This window comes from Chanos chanos, chromosome 2 (genome assembly GCF_902362185.1).
Source record: "Chanos chanos chromosome 2, fChaCha1.1, whole genome shotgun sequence".
NCBI lineage: Eukaryota > Metazoa > Chordata > Actinopteri > Gonorynchiformes > Chanidae > Chanos > Chanos chanos.
The window spans coordinates 55,382,761-55,407,551 of NC_044496.1; the positions used below are offsets into that span (position 1 = coordinate 55,382,761).

Genomic DNA, 24,791 nt, shown 5'->3' on the forward strand with positions numbered 1-24,791 from the left:
ATCATTATTTTTAAAAAACGTTTATTTGGTTTTTTTAAACTTTTTTTTTTTTTTTTATCAAAGGAACAAGTCAATTGTTAAAAAAATGAACTGGTGATAGAAATCACTCCCATTAGTGCCATCTAGTGGTCATCTCTTTCTTTCACACCCTTACAAGTGGAGAACACCTTAAATGACCTCCACATTACCGCTGAAAAGTATCATAACCCAGGAAATGTGTGGTCCTTACAGACTCATCCATGATGGACGCAGGGTCGAAAAAGTCTGGCTTCAGCTCTGATCTCTCTCTGCGATTCTTTGATGGGGGCTAAAAAAAAAAGAAAAATAAAGTGGGGGGGGGTTAATTAAATAAACAAATAAACACAAGGACAAAGCAGGGTTAGGGACATATTCAACACCCAGTGAAGACTCTTAAACCTTAAGGGCCTAACATCCTTTTGTGTGTCTGTGTGTTTTCTCAAAAGAAAATTTAATTTCTCTTTATTAATTTTAATTAATAAGAGAGAGAGAGAGAGAACCAGAGAGACAGGTTTATGCATACAATTAACCCTGAACAAAGCACACAGTCCATACATTGCAAATGACATAGTGCATATAGGTGACCAAGTCCCTTTGTGTGTGTGTGTGTGTATGTACACACATGTGCTCTCATACCAGATCTATGTCCATGGTGTCAAAGTCCATGCCCTCATTCAGATCTTCAATCCGGCCCTCCGATGACATCATCACATCCTCCACGATTGGCTCCTCATCATCCTCTATAAGCCCCGTCCCACGGCGTCTAACACATACACACACAGACAGAGAGAGAGAGAGAGAGAGAGAGAGAAAGGGGGGGGGGGAGAGAAAGTGAAAGATAACAAGAAAAAGAAAGAGAAAGAAATAGAAAGAGAAAGAAGGACAAAGAGAAACAGAAAGGTAAAAATAAAGAGAAAGAGAAAGAGAAAGAGAGAAAGAGAAAGAGGGAGCAGGAGGGAAAGAGAGCAAATGAATCTCCTTCTCAGTGACACATGACTTCTGTGTTCCTATGAAGGACATTCCTAATACATCTCCCACTGCAGTTCCATTTGTATACAGATAACGTGTGTGTGTGTGTCTGTGTGCTGCCTGTGTGTGCGTGCGTGTGCGTGTGCATGGAGCAGGTCCTGAGGATGCCGGTGAGTGACGTAAACCTGCCCAGACACGGGTGACGGTGCGCGGGGAAAGCCTCTTACATGGCGTGCTGCAGGTTGCTCCTCAGTTTGGCGTAGTTCATGGCTCGTTCCTGCTGCTGTCTGGCCTCCTCCGCCTGCTGTCTCTGTGCCAACATCCAGGTGACCTGTGTACTGCAACACAGCACATCCACAACATCCTCAGCACCTGTCACCACACACACACTCCAAAAACACTCAGCGCTCTCCACAAGCCTGTCAGACTAACTGAAACGACACTACCAAAAGTCTCCAAAAAAAAAAAAACCCCCATGAAATACTGAAATTCTTTAATCCCTAAAACCATAAAAAAATACCCTCATGTAAAACAGGCTCAGATAAAAGCCGTCACACAGACAATCCCTTCATCATAAATGGCCTGTTAATTATACTGATGAGGATGACTATAGGCTGTGTTGTGTTTGTTGAACAGCTGAGGCTGTAGAGATGCCCTGACAGAGGGGGGCTGGGGGTGGAGGTGGGTGGGGGTGCTTACTTGTAGTCCATGGGGCTTTGATGGTGGTGCGGCTGCGGAGTCTGTGGGTGGGGCGGTTGCTGCTGCGGCTGTTGTTGTTGTTGTTGTTGTTGTTGCTGCTGGTCGGGGGGCAGGCCGTACACGCCCAGGTAGCTGTCCTCCGGGCGCATGCGTTTGGGGTCGCGCATCACGGTGGAGGTGAGGTGAGGAGAGGCCATCATGACCGGCGTCTGCATGCCCTGTTCCCGATTCATCCACACCTCGCTACTGCTGCTGCTGCTGCTCTCCTCTGCACAGACAAACACCAGGACGTTTACAAACTACTGATCTGAGATCAGCTCTCCATAACTCTGCTCCTCTGAGACTGAGAAAAAAAATAATAATTCTTGTATCTAATCTTCATAGCTTCAAAGTAACTGTAATTCTCTTCAAAGGAGTTACTGCTGATCACTCTCTCAACACAGATTCTATTATCTACTCAGCACACAAAATAGCAGGACTGACAATATCTCTGGGCTCGGTGTTTGACCCTCCTGACTGCCATAGTCTCTCTACAGGAGCTCTCTGTGTGTGTGTGTGTGTGTGTGTGTGCGTGTGTGTGTCTGTGTGTGTGTGTGTGTGTGTGTGTGTGTGTGTGTGCGTGCGTGTGTCTGTGTGTGTGTGTCTGTGTGTGTGTGTCTGTGTGCGTGCGTGGCGGACTGCGTACCCTCAGCGAGTTTCCTCTTGCCCGTGGCGGGCTTTGCCTTCTTGCTCCTGACGGAGGAGCCGCGGCTGCTGATGCCGCTGACCACAGACATGGTGTCGTCATCTCCACCCGCCTGTAAGGAGTTCCTGTAGGAGATGAGCGGCAGCCAGCAGTCCTCCCTCTGCAGAGCCATCTGAAAAGTCATGAACCGCTCCAGGTACATGTGCCTGAGAGAGAGAGAGAGAGAGGTAGAGAGAGAGAGAGAGAGAGAGAGAGAGAGGGAGGGAGAGAGAGAGGTAGAGAGAGAGAGAGAGAGAGAGGGAGAGAGAGAGGTAGAGAGAGAGGTAGAGAGAGAGAGAGGGAGAGAGAAAATTCAGATAAACCGCCTTGTATTTACTGACATACAAGAGAGTTCTCTGTTTACATTTGTACAATAAAAACAAATACAGTGTTGTAAGACTAAGTTCCCTCAATCCAGTCCTGGAGAGACAATGTCCTGCTGTCTTCTACCTTCCTACCACATCATTAGAGGCTTAATTTTACCTGGGATAAAAGGTGTGTTTAACCAATTACAGACCAGTGCTGTTGGCAGAAATGAAAACAATTCGACCTACCAGGACTGAATCTGTGGAATACTTAACATAAGACCTATTTCAAACACTTTTTTTTTTTTAATTTTTTATTTCTTTTATTTTTTTGTAAGTGGGGCTTACACTGTGCGTTTGTCTTGTCTCATGAGCTTGGAGGAGAACTCGCTGAGGATGTCCAGAAAGGCCAGGTTCACTGGAGGGCTGCCTTCCTGAGGGCTTGGCTCTTTGAAGGCAAACTCGATACCGTCCCTACAAATTCACAAAGCACCGTTAAAAAAAAAAAAAAACAACAACACACACACAACCACGTTCAGCCATCCGGTTCAGCCAACCAAGCTTAACCACGACGCACATGTTACGACCCAGGGCGACCCTGAACACGCAGGGAGAGGATCACAAGAATGATCTCGAAATTCTTACTTGTGTAACATGGCGATGGCCTCTCGCGTCTTCAGCTGATCCAAACCGAACGTGAGGGAGAACCGTCTGGCGAGCTCTTTGATCCCGCAGAACGACGAGGACGTGCGGTCGAAGTTATGGCCCAGGTCGGAAAGCATCTCGTTAAAGAGCTGAAACGGCGAAAAAAAAGGGTAAAAAACCCCAGAGGGCAAAACCATAATTCAACGCTCCAACAGACAGAAGAATAAAGTTACTATAATGCCAGAGCGATTTCACTGACGGCTGACATTTTAAAAAAAAAGACCTTTTTTTTTTTTTTTTAAAAACACGCACCTGCTGCAGACTCAGGATGAGCGTTTTCGCACACTGGATTTTGTCGATCTGTCTCGTTTTGCTCATCGTCTCTTTGATGATGTCGCCGTAATCGTTGTAATACTGCGGAGGAGAAGGTAAAAGGGCGGCGGTGAGGTTAATAAAAAAAAAACCCTGACCGCGTGTAATAAACGTTTAGCGGAGCGAGACTGGAGAAAAAGGGAAAAACTCACTCTCATGTACTGCTTAAAGATATCCGCTCCGGTGCTCATGTCCACCACGTTGTAAATGATGAGTTTACAGTAGGCGGCCAAAAGATTTCTCCTCCTGTGCAAAGCTTCGATTTTCCCCGCCTCATCATCCTGCTGTCCGTCTGCTCAAAAATCACAACCAAAAAAAAAAAGAGATTAAAAAAAAAAAATATATATATTAGAGTGACTTACCAAGAGAAGAACGTACCGCTGACGTGTGAAATAAAAAAAAAACAAAACAAGAAACTGCAGTAAAAGGCAAATACTGATTTTGGATTCCAGATGGTTGGCTATCACACGTTGCTAAGAGTGCAAACATACAGTTCTCGTTTAAATGGCTGAATTCACCGTGCGGTGACAGTGTAATATTACTGTAAAGCTAGTCATCTCTGATGTGTCCAGACTGTTTTTACAGGCCATAATGACTAATTACTGTTATGGCATTCTGCGCCTGTGTACAGTCATTCACGTTTGACACTGTGACTAGAGCCAAAGCTTATCTAAGACAGGTTACAGGTTTCAGTTCTCTCCATTCTACACAGCCAGTGAACGCAGCTGTAAGTAAAGCAGACCTGGGTCAAAGAAGCATCTGAGCTATTGGAAAGACTAGGCCCTGATCCAATACACTCCCATGGCTCCGTTACCACTGTGGTCTTTTCTGCTGAAGTTAGCTGACTGTGAAAGGATTGAATATGCTGAAGCGATGAATACTGCGTTTTTTTCTCTTCATCAAAACTATTTTTTTAGCCTGTTGATTAAAAGACCGAGGCCACAGGGACACAGAGAAAATCTTAGAAAACTGGAACAGAGCCAAGCTGTTCAAATGCTTGTTTGACCCGGGGGTGGGGGGGGGGGGTTGTTCGTTGAGTTCTGTCGGGACAGTTGAAAGCTAGCGGTGCAGCGGAGACCCTGACTCACCCGTGCTGTTGTTATCATCGTCCTGGTCGATGAAGACGTGGTCCAGGGTGAAGCTGAGGAGTTCAGACTGGAGAGAGGATTCTGGGGTGTAGATGAGGGGCTCCATGGCCTCCCTCCCCCCAGAGACGATCTGATGGCTGAAGATGAGGAGCAGGTCACAGAGGATGGTGAAGGCCTGCTCTTTGACCGCCGTGTTAACGCTGCTCAGATAGCGCTGACACATCAGACAGAAGGCTTTCATGTGCTTCCTCAGAGTCACCATGTCCTCCTGAAAATCAACACAAACAAACAGTCAGTACTATCAAACCCAAGGTTCCACTCATCAACACAAACAAACAGTCAGTACTATCAAACCCAAGGTTCCACTCATCAACACAAACAAACAAACAGTCAGTACTATCAAACCCCAGGTTCCACTCAACACAAACAAACGGACAGTCAGTACTATCAAACCCAAGGTTCCACTCAACACAAACGGACAGTCAGTACTATCGAACCCAAGGTTCCACTCAACACAAACGGACAGTCAGTACTATCGAACCCAAGGTTCCACTCATCAACATAAACAAACGGACAGTCAGTACTATCAAACCCCAGGTTCCACTCATCAACACAAACAAACAAACAGTCAGTACTATCAAACCCCAGGTTCCACTCATCAACACAAACAAATGAACAGTCAGTACTATCAAACCCCAGGTTCCACTCATCAACACAAACAGTCAGTAATATCAAACCCAAGGTTCCACTCATCAACCAAGCACGCTCATATTTAATATATTATGACCAAGAGGAATATCCTGTATTAACAGTTTAGACCACCACCCACCCCCACACCCTGCCCCCCAAACAATCCCTAACACTGGAGTCTCACGTTTTTGGAGGTCCCCTCGGAGATCTTGGCCAAGTTCCACAGGATCACATAGTGAGTGCACTGCAGCGATTGGATGACGATCTGAAAGAACATACACAGACAGAGGCTCAGTCAGCTGTCTCCTGACACGCGTCTGCTTTAATGTCGTGACGTGTGAGGCTGGTCACCTGCTCGGGCATGTCTCCGTTCTCTATGCCAGCCTTCAGGATCTTAATGTTGCTGGTGAAGAGGTCCCATTTGGAGAGATCGTGGGCGCTGGTAAGAGAGAGGAAGAAAACAGGAGGAGGAATTAAAATAAAAGCCACGGGGTCAGTCCGGCCGTGAGGCGAGGGTGTGTTTGGGGGAATGGTGGGGGGCGTGTGGGGGCATTACTTGTGGAACGCGGTGATCCTCTTTAGCGTGGACAGAACCTGGTAAGCATCGTCCTCGTCCGGGTCCTCACCCTGCAGGAAAAAAAGAGGACAGATACGGATTTTCATTTCTGAATATTAACACTTGCTCCTATGTCCTCATTTCAACCCATTTAACTGAAAGAACTGGAAAAAAAATGCCATTAATTCTGCTGACATAAATTAAAACACAGACGAACTTCTTGGCAAAATTTCAGCTCTTGAGAATCGAATGTCCATCTATTAAACTGACTCGCATGCACCACATAATTTTTCATATTTGACAAATTAGTGCTGTTCTCTGTAACATGTCCTCACCTCCTGCAGGAAGTCCTCCAGGAGCCTGTTGAATTTGTCCACCAGTTCGTCCAGAAGCTGGCTGCGTGCGATGTCCACCCTGTTGAAGATGGTGAACTCCTCGTTACAGAGGGCATGGTAGGTCTTGGAACAGGCCTCCAGCACGTCCGTGTCAGTGTGCTTCTCCACAATCTCCTTAATCTGCCTCAGCAGGGACTCCAGGTGCTACAGGGGAAACACTACTGCCTTTAGAAACCATGTTCAATACACACCCCATCTACATAATAACACTTGAGACTTCTGAGAGTTCACACGCTGATGTCTTAAGCCTTTTTAATATGGTTCATGTTTAATTTGGTTTGGAGAGTGGGGGACTGTCTTTTTGACTCGCCTTTTCCAACCGTCCAGTGGTGTAGATCTCCAGGTCAAAGTACTGGGGTAACTGCAGTAAGTTGGTAACCTTCTCTGCGTCGACAGAGTACTGATGACAGAAATGACATAGCATCAGTCTTTTGACAGTGGTATATACGACGGCAAACGCAGTGTGGTTAAGTGCTTATCTAAACATACCGGCTGAAATGATTTAAAAGGTTTACCTTTGCGAGGAGAAGAGGCAACGCCACAGCCAGGAGCTCGGTCATCCGCGTCCTGTCATCCAGCTGCGTTTTTTTTTCTTTTGCCGTCAGCACCTAAAAATAGAAAACGAAAAATAAATAAATAAAGGAGATGAATTCAGAAAACTTCCCAAATTGGTTCCTTTACTGTAGCAGCCTGTTTCCTTTGTTGTCTGGCTCCTTCAAGTAAAACAGGTTAATGGCCAATAAACTCAAATGCTTCTCTCTTTGTTTCAGACTATTAACCCAATTTGCTGTAGGAACAGCTTGGTTGTGGCTGATTGATCTCACAGGCAATTCGTGTGGGCTCTGACAGTGGAGTGTGGCTGTGGTGTGGATGGTCTCACCCTCTTCCCGGTGCCTCTGCCCACTGGAGGGTGGCATTCTGCAGCCTGGCGAATGGTACAGAGCATGATCTCTACCAGAGCTGCCTCCTGCCTGTCCGTCAGAGCTGTCAAACACACATCAAGTACGGGTTACAAATACAAAGCCTTTCAGAGTCACTTACAACTTTCTCCTGATAATCAGGTCAGAGTGCAGATCTGTAACAAAGCTGAGGTCTTGATAAAGGCTACGCTGTGTCTCTCAACATTTCTATCTGATGTTTAATAACACGTTAGCATCTTGCTGTAATATAACTACGTGTTTGGAATGGTTATGACAGCGCTGCTCTAACCAGTCCGTATAATAATAATAACAACAACAATGCTTTATATGTATAGCACTTTCTTTGTCAACACACATGATTTATGGACCTCCTCTTGGGTATGTATTAGTTTTTGACCTGTTCTGACACATGTGACTGCACTGATGCACTGTTTGAGAATGAGTTGACCATTTGACCACAGGCTGTCAGTGGAGGCCTGATGTGTTGATGTGTTAGTGTGTGACAGTGTGTGTGTGTGTGTGTGCGTGTGTGTGTGTGTGTAGCAGGGCAAACAGAAGGACCAGCTTTCATGCCTGAGATTCTATCAAACAGCAAATGTATTCTAAATGCATACTGCTCAAACAAAACCGTCCCGAACAAAACTCGGCACGACACAGGACAACAGACAGGGAAAGGCAAAAGGCCCCAGGGCGAGCATCGCGGGGTGAAAGCAGAGCCCAGAGTGAGCCGTGCGGAGTGAGAGCAGAGACAAAGCTGAGGTGGAGAGAGCTCAGACCTTCCTCTCCGGGCAGTGGCTCGTCCAGGAGCAGACTGATCATACACTCCCAGTCCTTCAGCAGGTCCGTGGCACAGTCCCACATGCTGTCCACCAGGTAGGCCGCATGCTCGTGCAGCTGGGGATGACACAGCGACACATGACATTACTGTCTTACGATGCACACTGAGCTAGCACCGCATGACTCACAGCCTCCTCAGAAGAGGTTTTCCCCGAAGCGAAAAGGCTTTGATGTGTGAAACGTGTCGCCACTGACGGACCATCTGTGAGAGCGACCTTGAGTTAAACGCCTAACGCACGCTTAAGGCTGTAGTCAGTCAAAGCCGCACACCAGAGAGAGAGAGAAAGAGAGAGAGAGAGACAAAGAGAGAGAGAGACAGAGAGAGAGAGAGACAGAGAGAGAGAGAGACAGAGAGAGACAGAGAGAGAGACAGAGACAGACAGAGAAAGAGAGAGAGAGAGAGAGAGAGAGAGAGAGAGAGAGAGAGAGAGAGACAGAGAGACACAGAGAGAGAGAGACAGAGACAGACAGAGAAAGAGAGAGAGAGACAGAGACAGACAGAGAGAGAGAGAGAGAGAGAGAGAGAGAGAGACAGAGAGACAGAGAGAGAGAGACACAGAGACACAGAGAGAGAGAGAATGCCTCCCTGCTCACCTCGCTCTCGAGGAAAAAGAAGACGGTGGTTTTGATGAGGTTGGCGTTTATGCTCTGTCTGCCTCGTCTCTTGGGCATGCTGTCTTCGTCTATGTCTCGATGACTGAACAGTCTAGGAAAACACAGATCACCGTCAACGTCAAAAGAGTTCCCACATCATCCTCAGACTCACACTACAACTAACTGCGGTATAATACATTTCAGTCTGTTACGTTCAGCTGAGAACTATCACTGTCACCATCCAGACACTAGAAAATGATATTAAAAGGTCAAGAACATTCTCAGGAGAAAATGTCAAGGGACGTTTAAGAGCTTTGCTATTTTGTCCAAGACCTTCAGATGAAAGATTCTTTTAAACTGCGTGTCATTTTTCTATAAAACTGAACAAAAACAAGTGTCTGGCCTGACTTCCACCCTTTCATTAAAAACATTAAACCAGATTTAAAAGGGAAAAAGAGCTTAAAAAAAAAAAAAAAAAAGTGAGACGTACTTCTTGAAGAGAAACTCTCCCGCTGCCACGGCAACGGGCCGGTGAGCTGAGTAGACCAGATGGTACACGCTCTCACAGTCCTCCGCAGTCAGGACCTCGTCGCTGCTTCTGTAACATCACGGCAGAAATAATCAAAACGATATTAATTTCGCCCGCGCGGTCTGGGTGCTGAGCGGAGGAATGATGATTCGGTATCTGGCGGATGAAGTTCACCTACTGTAAAACGAGAGTCAGGAGCTTTATTGCTTGAACAGCTACATCGTATTCCTTGTCTAGTGTCATAGACACAATTCGGTCCTGTGAACGAGGGCAGAAAAACGTTAAATTAACGTCCGTTCATTGTTCCGACAACATACGAATGTGTGCTTGAATGTACACTGCTGTTATTTGATTTTAAAATGACTTTGTCCAAATCTCTGAATCTGAGGGACAATAATGTCAAATAAGAATGAGTGAGCCAAGTTATTTATGCTTGTCATTTATGGCTTCTGAAGCAGAAATCTGTAGTTACTGAAGTTCTTCAAACACTTTAACTGTAGCACTTCATTCCACACTGCACAACAGACTGTTGAGTCACACAGATGGTCCTGACCTTGAACCTGCTGGTGAAGAGCTCCAGCTTGTTGTTGAGCTCACGGTTATAGTACAGACCCTGGAGAGCAGTGAGACACTTCAATCGCACCTCCCCTTGCTGTGGGGAAACACACACACACACACACACACACACACACACACCTCAGGTTAGTTACCGTCCGGAGCCAGCACGAACACACCTGACATCAAGGCCATGAGGAAGACAGCCTCACCTTGTCATGCATGGTCCAGCCCACGTATTTCAGGTAGCTGTCGTTGAGAAAGGCATCGCTGTACATCTTCATCCACACACCGATCTCCTCGATGCAGATGGCTCTGATCTCTGCTATCGAGTCGCTGTAGGGAAGACCAACGGGATTTTCACTGCACCAAAACTTTTACTATGTTTTACCAAATCCGCTAGACATTATGTTTGTTTGTTCACACAAGGACTGGTGCACATTTCTAAAACCGCACGTCACAATTATTTTTCGAAAGACAACAAAAAAAAAGATTTAAGTGACTTTTATGCATAATCTTGGATATGTTTGGACATAAATTCTTTGCGAGAGAGGCCTAGTCCACAATAAAAAGTAACACAACAACCTTGAGACACACAGAAGTGAGTACAGAATGAGCTGGCAAATGATGAGGAAATATGTACCGATATCGGTGAACGAAGACACCCTTAAATATCGCATTCATCATATTCTCGATCTCGTCCTGGTTCTCTTGAAGCTGCACGGACCAGAAACCACAGAATTGATTAGGAGATACAACACAGCACATTTAATTGACCACCTGAAATTATTTACAAGTATAACATTTATTGAAGTATTATTTACACACGCGAACACACACACACACACAAATATGACCCAGCCTCGTTGGATTCAGAGTGCTAGGCCTGGTCTCGGATCTGAGGAGGACTCTCTGAATGAGTCTTCTGTCAGCAAACAGATACTGACCCCACAGTCTGACTCAGCTCAATTGAACTGCCTGGAGATGAGGAAGCCATATCCTCTCTCTCTTTCTGTCTGTAACAGACACACACTGACAGAGGCAGATGGTATCCCGGCAGGCCCACTCATTACATAACTCTGTGTTAATTAGCAATGCCAGGGAAACACGGCTCTTTCCTCCTCAGACCAGTCTGACAGGCCCTCTCTGCCCACTGTATATGAGCATCACGGCAAACTCTACGAACTACATTACACGCAAACCCATGCTTTACACCCCAAAAGCTCCCAAAATCTCACTTTCTGCTAAAAGGTATAAAAAAAAGAAAGATACAAAAGAGGATAAAACTGTCTTTAAAAAAAAAAAAAAAAGACGTGTATGTTCTGTCAGACTTCTCTGCCCACAGGCCATGGCGACATGATGTTGGCTGTGAAACAGGAACTCGGTGGGAGAGTGAAGAGTCACTGCAAAGTGTTGCCTGCCACACACAGAGGGTGAAAATGAGTTTCTATAGTAAGGAATGAACCACAGAGGCCAGAACGCGACGGTCTGAGTTAATGCTGGGAAAGTCTAGACTTTAACACCGAAAGGGCAAACGAAGGAGCGCACTTTGACGAAGGCTGACGGAGCGTCTGACAGTCCGGTGCTCCGGTAGCCTGCGTTCCAGCCCTCACCTCTTTGCGTTTCTGGAGCAGGAGCTCCAGGCGCTCGTTGGCTCTCTTGCCGATCATCTTGTTCCTCTCGGCCTCGTATTGCCGCTGGGTGTTGTCCATGTTAATGCTGAGATTCAGCGCGACGTTCACCAGGGCCGTCATCAGCTTCATGGCTGCAGAACATGCGGGGGAAAAAAACAAAACAAAAAAAAAACAAAACAAAAACAACAAATTAACACACACACAAAGACGATGCCCTTACAACACAGAATCAGGGCAGGTATGGACACTGAGGCTGCAAAAGGCCAAAGAACCACAGAATTTCAGGTGCTGTTTCCAAAGCGATGCAAACACTGAATAGAGAGGCACATCAGGTGTCAATCATAAAGAACAAAACAAACAAACAAAAAAAAAAGTCAACAGCTGTTTCCAGGCAGCAGCGGTGACCTGAGGAGAGGTCGGTGCTGACCTGCGAGCGTGCTGGTGTGTCTGAACGCTCGGACCTGCGAGTCCGACAGACCCGTGAGCAGAGAGATGACCGTGTCCATCATGTACTCGTCATAGATGATGCTGTACTGGCACTGCCTGACCAGAACGCCGATGAACTCGCAGAAACTCGCCCTGAACTTCTTCCACTGAGGCCCTGCTATGGTCAGGGGGTAATCACCACTGTCCTAAAATCGACATGAGATGGAAAGAGGGGCAGGGCTTAATCTCTAATAGGCTTACAGTATATTACTGAAGAAAACACTGCTCTGTTTAGGGAGGGCTAAGAGGGCTGACAATCTGAGAAACACTGGGGGGGGGGGTGGTGAATACCTCATCAAACTCCTCCGTCATCTTCCTGATGATCTCTGAGTTTTGCATGTGCCTAAACATCTCACCAGTGACCACACCTAGAAAAGAGAAAAACAGAGAGACAGTTCATACATCAGTTAGGACAGTAATAACCACAAACAACAGCTGACTTCTACGGTAGCAGGGGATGGCCCTTGACACAAAGGGGTCACATACTTTAATTAAGTGCTTCAATATGGCTTAAATATCAGTCAATGGAATTTAGCAATTAGGGTTCAAAAATGTTGACACCAATTTTCACACTGGTAAATCCAGGCGCTGTTATTACTTCATTTGGTTTTAAAAATCTGTGAGCGATGTTAACAGTCCTCCTTCACTATTAGCTTTGTGGCCTTTGAGCCTTTGTGTTAAATATCTTAAGTACCAAGCAGTGCTGTTTTCTGACAGTGCCTACTGACACACTAAGTGCTATCTTACACTAATGTTAAGAGACAGAGGAATTCACCTTTGCACCCTGAACACTGGATGAAGAAGTTAATGAGGTCTAGAAGGGCGGCGTCCCGGTCGTGTTTATAGGACTCAATCCAGTCATCCACCACCGACTGGTCAGAGAGGACAAAACACACACGCATGCCTTTTGTTATCTCAACATGTCATTTCCTTTCTTTTTTTTTTTTTTGTTTGTTTTTTTTTTTTTAAAGCTTGACAAACGCACTGACCTGCATGGCGCTCTTCCCCAGCTTGACCACCTCGAACAGCATGACGTTCTCCATGCCATTTTCCTGATGGTGTCCATTCATGCGGCCGGCTCCCGCGCCCTTTCCCCCGCCTCCCTTCTTGCCTTTCTTTGCCTGAGGCGCACACACAGTCACGGTCACGGTGACAGCGAGGGAACAGTCAGGGCTCTAGAACTTTCCCCTCCATCAGCCCTGGCTACACGCAAACCGTTCTGCCAGAGCAGCGGACTACCGAACTGCGGCATTTTAGCTAAGATTCTTTTGCAGAGTCATCATAAAAAAATGTATTCTGCACACTGATTAAGAATTCATAACCAAAGATGGCCCAAGTGTGGGAGGCTGTATTAATCAAACTGGCTGGAAAATTGGCCTAAGAGACTGGACGGATAAATCAATAGACGCACGCTCGATATACACATCTGCGACGTCTTTACTACCAGGGCCGTTAGCCGCTCGATAACCTAGAAAACAGCCTGAGTGTGGTGTCAGTACCTTTCCTTTGCCTTGGATTACATTTCTTCCCTCATGATCGTCAAAATCCGTGTCCGAGGAAAAGCGAGTATCTGTGTCCCTGTTCATGAAATGACAAAAATAGCGAGAGTTCAGTGTTAAGTGTTAAGTGAGAGGCCGAGTATGTGTTGAGTGTGGAGATGTTTAGAGATTGACTCACGGTTGGAAATGGAACTCCGTCTGTAATTCTGGTGCTGCTATCATTTCTATAACATTTTCTGGACCACATCAACTTCGCAAAGATTTTAACTTCATTGAATACACACGCCAACAGCCGAACTCTTCCTTCCAAATGACCTAGATCAAAGAAAGCAAGGTTTAGGTTCGGTTGGGTTGGGTTACATTCAATAGAACCATTTTACGGTTTTATTAAAAAAGTGTCACTCTCTTACACAGAAACAGATATAGTTCTCGGAAGGATTGGATCTACCATTATTATCTCAAAGCTTTCAACTATTCATAATTAAATACACATATCTCACCATAAGACAACAGAAGGTTTTTATTAGACACACCAGGGGATCATTTCAAAATATGTGCAAAATGACTGAATTAAGATTAAACTGTTCAAAACTGACGGCCTGTGTCCACAGGTAAATGTGAGCCGACAGTGAGAGCTGAGGGAACGGGATTTCAAAGAGAAGTGCAGGTCTCATTATGGCCAGCAGGGGAGCAATGTTGCACTACTTTTGAGTCTGTGTTCACTTTGAACACTTCTGGCCAAGTCCTGCATGAAGACTGAGGATGAGAAAGTCCAGTGGAAATAACAGAGAACAAATGACAGAGACTGAACCCCATTTCATCACTGTGATTTTGCAACTCGCCAAGATATCACAAATTAAGTGCTGGTAATGTTTTGGAGCACATTCTCCACTTTCAGCACACATCGTCAGCACGCAATTTTAAAATAAATAATTATAAAAACAACAAAAAAAAATTAAAACAAAATGTGACATCAACTTTCAATTCACTCCTTGAACTACTGACCTGAATATGAAACAATTCTTGCCTTACTGGTCTGAACTTGCCTATTTAAAGATATTCAAATGATTACTCAATACTGAGCACAGGTTTACACTGAGTCGGACAGTGATGTTAACAGCTATCCTTTGAGCTGCAGTCGCTGTATTAGCCTGCTAACAATGAAAGTTTAACAGTGCTGTCACATCACTGATCTCTGTTCATAGCACACAGTCAGTGCCTACAACATATAGTGTACTAAAGTTAAAGGTAGAGGAAATTCAGTTCCTGTACCTTTATTTGCACATGAAACACACATAGCTGAGGAAAAAAAAAAGCTACAGGAGGAAAACTTTCACGAATCTGCTTATTTTGAAGTCTTAACTCTTAGCTGTTACGTGTACAACAACAACAAAAAAAAATTGCACTCCATAAAAAAATTGTCACATTCAGAATATAAACAGCCAGATAAAAATCAACCATATTAAGATGTTCAGTAACACATGACTGTCTTTCACTGTGTCAATAACACTACACAGACAAAATTAAAAAAAAAAGAAAGACAGACAGCCGTCACTTAGTGCTCTGTATGGGTGTGTGTGTGTGTGTGTGTGTCACATGTCATCCAAATAGATTTAGATACATAAATGCAGAAACACAATACCCATCTTCATTTATTGTAATTACACACAGATATATTGATTATACTGGTGATGAATGAACAATCTGTGTAACCACCCTAGAATATGGCTCTTAATGTGCCAAACATTCAATATATAAGAAACAAGACAAACAGGAAAAAATGCTTAAGGATGGATCTTTTGGGCTACACTCATGGTTCACAAAAACCCCCAAGTTATTATGTGAGAATAGTCTGACGATTAACACAGGAATATATTGAATATCTAAAGACAGAGCATGCCACTGTAATTTTGCTGATACACTGATACTATCCTGAACCCAAGTTAAGGTAACATATTGTAAAACCTCACAGGACACAAGCACGGATGATCGTGTCGCTGTCTGCACACTATTCAGGGCTGTGCTGCAACAGCCATATGCCTGGAAATGTGTGTATGAATCACGATGAAAACAACAGGGCGGGGCCAAGCGTGTCTCTCACGCTAAACTACGAGCTCATTGGACATCCCTTTTCCACAGTTTCCAAGAAACATTTCTGAAAGCCAGGGCTTTGATTCGCAGCCAGTGCTACGTCTCTGCCTCTAACTCCTAATTAGGCAACATCCGCCCTCCGTCATCATCGCGTCCAATCAAAATCAAGCACCGACATTAGTGGACGTAAACAAGAAAAACAACAGGGAAAAGAAATCCGGCCATAGTTATACATTTGCCAGCAAACACAGAGACGCTTAATCAGCTTTGATTAACGTTGAGACATATTTGATAATAAACAAATCTCCTGGTTTCGCTTTGAAAATTAAGGTGGTGAGTCTGAAAGTACGCCTTAAAACATGCGATCCTTCAAATATATTACTGAAGGTAAACGAGGAACACACAGGGTGTGGCTATAATAATTACATAAGACGTTTATCAAAAAGGATGGTGCACACAAATGTGCATGACGGAGCGGAAAATTCAAAGTCATAATGTTTTGATGAAGGGAAGAGTAGCGTTCGCTAGGTATACGTCCAAAGATAATGTTAACGGTGACAATTTTGACATGCACGAATACGGCCGATTACACCCAGCTTGTGAAATTGTAGATTTCCCACTACGCAAAAGTAGCGATCACCGCAGGTACCTGAAGAATAACTTCTCTCAACTCTAAATGGAATATGGTAATATTAAGTTATAATTACACATTAATATAATCCAAGGACAGTTTACGCGGGGTAACAAAGTGGGGGGGGGGGAAACTATTTTAAATTCACTTTCTATTGACCACTGCTCCAAATAAACTTTCAGTCAACGCATTGAATATAATTACACAGAATGGAGTGTTTATGAATATAAGGGAGGTCGTTGCGTTTAAAGACTTGCGACAAAGTGTTTGAGGAAAAGTGGCGCCAAATGAACATAGCAACCAGACACCGCAACAGTAGCACTCCTCGCTAACATCCCACATAAGCTAGTGGTGATAACAAGAATATCCCATACGTTAAGTGAGTCTATGGTAAAACATCAACAACTAATTTTATTCGATGAGGATATAGAGAGGTTTGGCGCACATGGCAAGTGGGCATGCAGTATTGGGTTTGTACGATAGCTCCGCAAGGCTAGATACCGGTGCCGTCTGTCAAATATTTGATGAGCGGGTCTTGGCCTAGATCAGTTTAGATAGGGCTAATGTTAGCTAGCTCACCATTTGGTCAGTACGGCTTAATGTGACCACAGGCAGCCCGTATATAAAACGGATAAAAATATTGGTCAGACTCCATTCAAGGCAGAGCCATCATTAAGATGAGATGGTTACCATTCGTTAAATAACGAAAAACGAATAAGGTTAGTGGTCACGCAGAGGAGAGGTAAATATTCACTGACATGTCGTCACCCAGATATCTGTAGCTTTCAGCGCTAACAGCTAGCTAGCTGGCTGGCTGGCTAGCTACTGGTGGAGGTGATGCAAACGGCGGATTGTTGCAACCTCAACAGTACAACGACAATTATTGATAATACTATGACTGAGGCCGGTTCATCCCCTGGTGTGAGCGCCACACTTTCTGGTGCAATAAAAATAATTCGTTAAAAACCACAAGAGGAAAAATAAACTAAAAAATAACATCAAACCGCTGGTAAAATTCATGGACCAAAACACACGAGAAAAAATCTCCATCTTGAAGCCAATACAGCAGCTGTTTTCGGAATTCTCCATCTTGGCTCTACCCGCACTCAATTGCAAGAAATGCTAGCTTTGTTAGCATTTCGATGTAAACATTTAGCATGCACTAACGTCTGACACACAACTGTAATTTAGGGCCAAGGAACAAGCTCAACCGGAGAGTACACATATTTCTCTTCGATACACTTAGACCTTGCGTCCTCCATCTTGCCTCAGATTTTGAGTTCCACACTAGCCAGCCAGCTATCCATCTCACTGGTGGCTACCTAAAAAGATGCATCGAGAAATTGCTGCACTCCGCGTTGCAAGGACGTAATTTCCAATACCGCCAATATTGTTAATTTCCAACAATTCCGTTATTAACTGCCTGGACTCAAAACTTATGTAGTTTCACTGAAGTGGAAAGTGACTGAAACACCACTTTTCTCTCGTCCCAGACCTCCGTACATTTGGCTACCCTAGCTAGCCAACCAATGCTACAACCACACCAGCAAAATACAGCTAAACCAACAAACTTCTATAATCGTTTCCGCCATTTTATAACATACCTCGTCGACAGTGTTGATTCCAACCGCTACTCAACTTTGGAACGAATCTGAGCGTCCCAGGTGTACGTAGTTGAACAATTCAGCGCTATTTGAGAAACGAGTTTGAAAGTGGCGGTCAGAGGCGGTTTTGGACACACTCTCTAACCCCACTTGCTCTGTTCGGTTTGTTGTCTCGGTGATAGAAAAGGGGAAACTCATGGTAAGGAGCCGCCACCTGGTGGTTAGATAGTAAGACGTAAATTTGGAGTGGGCTTTGACAGGCATACGTTTCACAAAGGACACTATGTTCCTTTATGAGGAGCTTTATCAAAATAATTGCAAGAAGTTGCTGCTTAGTCAGTAAAATCCTAGGTATTGTATATGTAAATCCGATGTAGATTTATATATCACCAAAACGAAGGCCTAACCAACAACTTAAGTTTGATTAAAATAGTCAAATTCCTGATGTTATGTAATACTTTGGTAACTTATAACAAACAACTTTTTTTGGCAAGTTAAACCATTTTTAATTTGAATCGGAAGTTACAAAGCCATATTTCTACATCCCCCTTGCTGTTTGAATCTATTATCCTGACAGGCGTGTTTTAAGTTCTTTTTCTCAGATGAGGAAGGTTTGGGGAGGAGGGGGGTTGCTTAGAAAAAATTTACACATTCCCCAGTGTCCTTCACATTAACACTCTCGAATTTCTGATGGGAAACCAAATAGATTTTTAAGAAAGACTCATAAGCAAGAAACATATTTTATCATTTATTGTCCAGAATTGAAAGGAAAAAGGAAATGAGAACATAGTGCAAAAAAGGAGTGACCATCAGCTGCACACACCTTTCTCTGAAAAGTATCAGGTCCAAAGATAAGAGTCACTACTTTTCTCAGAGCTTATAACTGCCCATATAAAAGTTAAAGGCAAAGGGGAAAAAAATATATATTAATGATTATGTGGTTGACTTAAATATACAAAGGCTGAAACAGAAAGCAATTACAACAAAATATTAGGAAAAAAGGCACAGGACTGCAGTAAGTCCTTCACATTCTACATGGTTAAGAATTTCATCTTTTCTCTTTCAACACAAAATCCATGGAAAGTACTGATTTCTGATGTCTGTAAAATTATGCTGATGAACTGATTCCTTTGATACATTTTCGCTTTCAAAGTACATACGGGAGTATGAGCAATACTAGATGTTTATTTCTGTCAGATACAAACCCATTGCCTCTCAGTATTAATTCAGCACACACTAGTAATAAGTAATAAAACAATAATTTACATCTTTACACATTATTACTCAGAAATAAAAGAACAATATACCCTTAAATCTTTCATGTGAAGGAATAAACATCAGCAAACCTCTTAAGTATGTACAGAAAATATTTACTAAAATACATCTTTGGAAATGTTTGTAGTACATTATCATGAAGGAGCAGCAGCATTGTAATTTTTCTCTCTCTCTCTTTCTCTTTCTCTCTCTTTTTTTTTTTTTTAACTTTTTGTTGACAGTTAGGAGATGTATGTCTTGATTTTCTCTTTGATCTCTCTGCAGCAGATTGGACACTTGTGGAGACATTCTGAGCACTTCTCGCAGGTGACCAGGTGTGCGCACGGAGTGAAGACCACACAGATGTCTCGATCCATGCACACTTTACACCGTTTCTCCCGCTGTAGCCTGTCCAGCTTCTTCAATGGGTCTTCATCTGAAACATATGAACGACAAAAACATCACATTTCTGATATAAAGGTGCTTTACTATGGGCAAAAATCCTGCATTTTATAATGTAAGATCAAAAAATATTTAAGGAGACAATATTTAGCACACATCAGCTTCACTATAAAACCATTCACACCTCTTACGACAATAACAATACAGTTCTCAATAATAAACTTTGTTGAAAATATCTAATGTGGTGTCTCTCCTACAATTCCTGCAAGGCCCACTGATGTTATCAAATTTAGACACAGCCCAGCACTAGACCAGCTGATTCCAGTAAAGGGCATCAGCACAAAACTTATACAAAACAGAAACAAAAAGTGATGAATGAAGCAGTAACCACCGTGGGAATACTGATGCAGATCGCAGGCACTGCCGTTAAAACAACAGACACTCTGCTGCTCTTGCTCTGAACTCACCATCATTGTCTTTTGACCCCTCAGACTCACTCTCCATTGTGTCATTCATGAAATCCTGTACAAGTTCATCGGCCGTGGAGTACCCTCTACCAGTCCTCCGGATCTTTTCCAGGATGGTCCTCTCCACCTTGACTGGGTCAAAGCCCATCTCCACTACTTTGTGAGCTATGTCTGACTGCATGACGTTTGATGCTGGAAGACAGGGGGGGAAAATGTTTTTGTTTAACCTGAACTACTGTTTGGTAAATTTTAGAGGTATACTGGATTGTTTTCTTTTTTTTTTTGGTAGAAGTGTAATAATGAATTACCTTTCTCATGACTGGAAAATCCATTTTGGTGACTATGAGTCTGGAGGAAATAAAAAGGCTAGTCAAAAATCACGTCACAACGACATAATTTGGAACTTAGTAATAATTCATCTTTCACATATAACTTCTTATTTCCCTCTCTTTGTTCTTTGATGCACACAAACTAGAGCAATTAAGCTATGTGTTAATAACACAACAGGCATATTAAGGTCCTGGACATATTGTTTGGGTGACAACAGCAGATGAATGACTTCTTTTTTCCAAGGTGATGGATGTGTTTAATCTTTTACCTGCTTAGGGTCCCTAAGGTGCACGCTGGTCACAAACTCAGGTCCTTTTTCTTCCATCACGAAACTGCATCTGCGGTTTAAAATATGGGTCAAATTGAGGTCACAGCATCTGGTACGTTGCATGTATGCTGAAATGTGTGAGCTACAACAATGCATACACGACATGTCATTGCATTCAACAGTGTGCAATCTAACCACCTACATTTCTTCATTTTAAGCAAATGACTCAGTAATACATTGCATTAATCGCTACCATTTGCTGACTCCAATGAGGTAAGAATTATGAAACCCCAGACTAGAAATTGGATGGTACAGGTCAAGTGGACGGTCAGTGTCTTTTACCCTGGATAGTGTCTGGCATGCTCTTCCCACGGGTCCTCGTCTGGCTGCCAGTCCTTTATAGTTCCACCACACCTGAAGCATGTCACGCGGTCTTGCAAACCTTCATAAACCAAAAGATCATCAAACACCATCGCACTCCAATCCTCTCAATGAATACAGCAGTTGTTACAAATACTTCAATTGGGCTGTTTATTTATTTATTTATTTATTTATTTATTTTGTGAATCCGCTAAAAACATGGGTCATAGTTTTGACCTTGTTTATATGGAACCACTCTGGCCTGCTCTTCTTACTGAGTGACTCTAAAACCTCTAGCTGTCACACTGGTATGTCACTTCCACATACCCGTGCTATAAAAGCCCGCCCTGGCCAGTCTCTCAGGCTCGACTGGATGCTTGGCACCTCGGAAGCTGTCGAGGCGATTCTCGAATGCCTCCATCCCTCTGCTCTGTCGGGGTAGCTCTGATGGCACGTTGCCCACGTCGTGACCCAGGATGAAGAAACAGTTGGGGAAGTGCCGGGAGTGTTCGTCCCAGGCGTTGTCTCCAGGCTCCCAGCCCGTTAGCATGCCTCCGCAGCAGAAGCACTGCACCCTGTCTGACGTCCCCAGGTAAAACAGTCCGGCCTGGGCGAGATCCTCGGGGCGCACGGGGGCCGAGGGCGGCCAGTTGGTGAACGTGTTGAAGCGGTCGTCCTCGCTCTTCATGTGAGGCATCATGGGATAGGTGGACTCGTCCACCACCTCCCCGGTGCGTAGGCGGAACTCCATGGCTTCCGCCTCTTCGTCGTAGGTGGAGCCATTGGATATGGGCTCAGAGTTGATGCGGTGGGTGCAGCTCAGGTACCTACACTCAGGCGACGCTTCGTGGTGTCTCCGTGCGGGAGCGTCACCTTTGTTCCAGTTCTCCACGGTCTTCTGGCAGCTAAAGCACCGCACCTGGTCGGACCTGCCCGTGAAGTAGAACCCTGCTCGGGCCAGCCTCTCTGCCGACACGTCCTTGGCACGCGGGAAGTCGCGAAAAGATTCCAGACGTGTTTGCATCATGGCCCAATCTGCAGAGTCATCTGTTTGGAGTTGACCGTCATCACTAAAGCCAGCCATAACTGTAGAATCTTCTCAGGAGTGTCTGTCATGTTACAATGAGGGGGGAAAAAAATCCATTAAGCACATTAACAAACTAACAAATTTATGTCTCTGTTGTACGCTGCTTACTCTCAGTAGATTAGGAAAAGTGTCAAAACCTTACCACAAAGACCCACACCTACAAATGTGATGTCACCAATTATTACAAATAAACTCCTTGGAAACAAACTAGAGGTGGAGCCAGGGCTTTGTCTGCTAAGTTAGTCTGTTATCCGTATAGAGAATCCCAGCCCTTTACACAACAGGACACACACCCATTTTACTGAGCATCGAGTTTAATATAAAACACTGTTACACCAGTAGAACTAATCACTGGAGAGAAAGAGAAATCCCTTTATTGCATTAGAATGTGTTTTTAAAGAAAGTTTTGGTCAGAAAAGTCATGTAAACTGACTGCTTAAACATCACTTCAGTTGTTTATGTGAACATGCGTTGATTACATCACAATTCAACCGAGCACAAAAATTAAATGAGTAAGACTTATCTGGGCTGTGGTGAGAACATTCCACCGCTGGGCTGTACAGGAATTCTAACAATCTAATCATTGCAGCGGTAATGTAACATCACTTTTACGCAACTGCGAGAGCAGCCACATTCAACGTTTTGTTGCAGTGACTTAACAAGAATGGCCATTTATACCAACAGACTCGGCGTATGTGCGCGTATGCGTGTATCACTACAGCCCTGAGGGTCTAATGCTATCTAACAGCGTTAGGGGTTGATAGAGTTTTTTGTTTTTATTTTCTGCAGCGCCAATGCTATAACGTGGCGTTGCCCCTTTAAGAAACAGAGGCGTTTTCCGTCACACGTGAAATCCCGCCTGCGACATGTGATAAGAATATGGATATTTCCAGAGAAAGTTCACCAGAGGATAGAAGGATACCGGAAAAGGTGTTAGTTCTAGACCCATTTAGCATTTAGTATGGTCTCAGACCAAAGCGGAACATTTGTTATTGTCAAAAACGCACCACCCTCTGGTATGGCAGGAATATGTGGATATACGCACGGAGCAGTGTTCTGAAATATACCTGCGTACACTGGGTGTGTCACAGTACAGAACATTCATCTCATGGAGTGAGGTTTCCCACCCTAAAAGCAAATCCAAAAAGAAAATCTCACAAAGAGTTCCTTCTATTAAAAATGGATTCTACTTTGTGTACATGGTAAAATTCAACATGTCTGGTGACTTCGATCGTATCATTTTTTCCAGGCCATCAACAGAAAAACGTCCTGGAAATGCTAAAATTCCTGGTTATGTAGTGTGGACACTAAGCCAAGATTTGTCAGTGCAAGTTGCGAACAATGGCAAATTCTCGAAATTCGTCATGTATTAACAATAATGTAGTGTGCAGAGACGTCAAAAGTGCAGGAGTGGAGTTGAATCAAATTCGTTGGATTTATCAACAATACGCAGTCCACGCTCATAAAACGTGCATGCAGAACTACTTCTTGATAGTCAAACAATTCTTTAATTCACTATCGCCAATCAGAACATACAGGCTTTGCGTGACTTCTGTCACTGTGACTGAAAAAAATGTAATTTTTTTCATTAGATGAATACCTAAATTCCCACCAGGAACTCCCCATAGCCGCTGGGACGCCGACGTTTCGGAGGGATTTCCCCCTACTCACATTTCATTACGATAATGAAAGAAATTGAAGCTAACAGTTAAATCAAACATTAGTGTAACTATTCGGTTGAACCTTTTTAAACGTTCTCCGCAAACTGAGATGAAAATGAAAAATCTAAAGGGTATCAGGGCTCACATGAGCGAAAGTCTTGCACTTTAACCACTGCTACATCCTGGTGACTATCTAGAACTAGGGACACCACCAAAAAAACCCCATGGCTTTCTGGTGCTGTCCTGGTAAAACGAAGCATGTGCGATCTTTCTCGGCTGTTACATGCTGAATTGTGCTTTTGATTTTCATTGTTATGTGACTACAATGTGTTGCTTTGAATGAGCAAAACAAGCCCAGCCTGAATTAAAGTCTCTTTTATCTTGCATTAATGCTATGTTTCCCCAAATGACAGCGGCAAAGTCAGATTGACACAGCGTTGACAGCATTTATAAATTCGTTTATGAATTTCTTTTCAGCATGACTAAGAGATTAAAAAAAATACCAGCTTGTCGACTGAGCATATGTGGTCTTTGAACTAGTTTTCTGAACTTTGATCGAACGCATTTGCTCTTGAGCAACCATACTGTCAATGAAGTTACATTAGCGAGCTAGCAAGCCAGTGATACACTGAACGCTGCTTACAAATATCTAAAGTAGTCATTAACTAAGTATGATTACTGCTCACTATTGCTTACCTTCGTAGATATTACGTTAAAATAATCCTTGCAGTATTGCAACTGTCGTCGGAAGTATCCTTTGAGGCCTAAAATCCACTTCTATGCGTCTCTCACAACCTTCGGGAGACACTGATGCACTGCGATTAAAGGGCACTGTAGTCGCCTACGAAAGCGGAAATGATGTCAGGAAATCGACCACACATTCTCTCTTCTGTAATGTGAAGAATGCTTTATCGTTTTATCTTGCCAGTCGAAACATGAGGTGATGTATTATACAAGGTTCATTGTTCAGAATAAAATGTCAATGTATCGCCCGTTAAAAAGAATAAAGTTGTTATTCCCCGTGATATTGTAAAAAGGACGCTTACAAGTACAAAAGCCTGCTTCGTGTCAGAATCTTGTATACTGAAAATGTGCGTCAGTGTGTACAGATATTCAAATTT

The 24,791-nt window shown here is 43.8% G+C and overlaps 2 protein-coding genes across 2 annotated transcripts; both read right to left on the reverse strand.

Moving 5' to 3' along the window:
* Positions 1-184: 184 nt before the first annotated feature.
* On the reverse strand, positions 185-17,957 carry stag2b (STAG2 cohesin complex component b). Its single transcript, XM_030794481.1, has 32 exons — positions 17,842-17,957; positions 13,694-13,830; positions 13,516-13,594; positions 13,006-13,137; positions 12,792-12,888; positions 12,308-12,384; positions 11,958-12,162; positions 11,510-11,661; positions 10,540-10,613; positions 10,109-10,232; positions 9,895-9,993; positions 9,520-9,599; positions 9,303-9,410; positions 8,813-8,924; positions 8,158-8,275; positions 7,342-7,445; positions 6,977-7,069; positions 6,772-6,861; positions 6,402-6,605; positions 6,067-6,137; positions 5,862-5,949; positions 5,695-5,775; positions 4,821-5,088; positions 3,885-4,024; positions 3,673-3,774; positions 3,361-3,509; positions 3,064-3,189; positions 2,372-2,577; positions 1,687-1,954; positions 1,215-1,325; positions 655-781; positions 185-307 (listed from the first exon to the last, which is right to left on the reverse strand). Exons 2-32 carry the CDS (start codon positions 13,735-13,737, stop codon positions 185-187), a joined length of 3,852 nt encoding a protein of 1,283 aa, XP_030650341.1. The 5' UTR covers positions 13,738-13,830; positions 17,842-17,957.
* Positions 17,958-18,608: 651 nt separating this feature from the next.
* xiap (X-linked inhibitor of apoptosis) lies at positions 18,609-24,464 on the reverse strand. The gene is made up of 7 exons (XM_030766556.1): positions 24,367-24,464; positions 21,250-22,031; positions 20,905-21,004; positions 20,563-20,632; positions 20,273-20,312; positions 19,965-20,156; positions 18,609-19,531 (listed from the first exon to the last, which is right to left on the reverse strand). Exons 2-7 carry the CDS (start codon positions 22,004-22,006, stop codon positions 19,338-19,340), a joined length of 1,353 nt encoding a protein of 450 aa, XP_030622416.1. The 5' UTR covers positions 22,007-22,031; positions 24,367-24,464; the 3' UTR covers positions 18,609-19,337.
* Between the last annotated feature and the right edge of the window lie 327 nt (positions 24,465-24,791).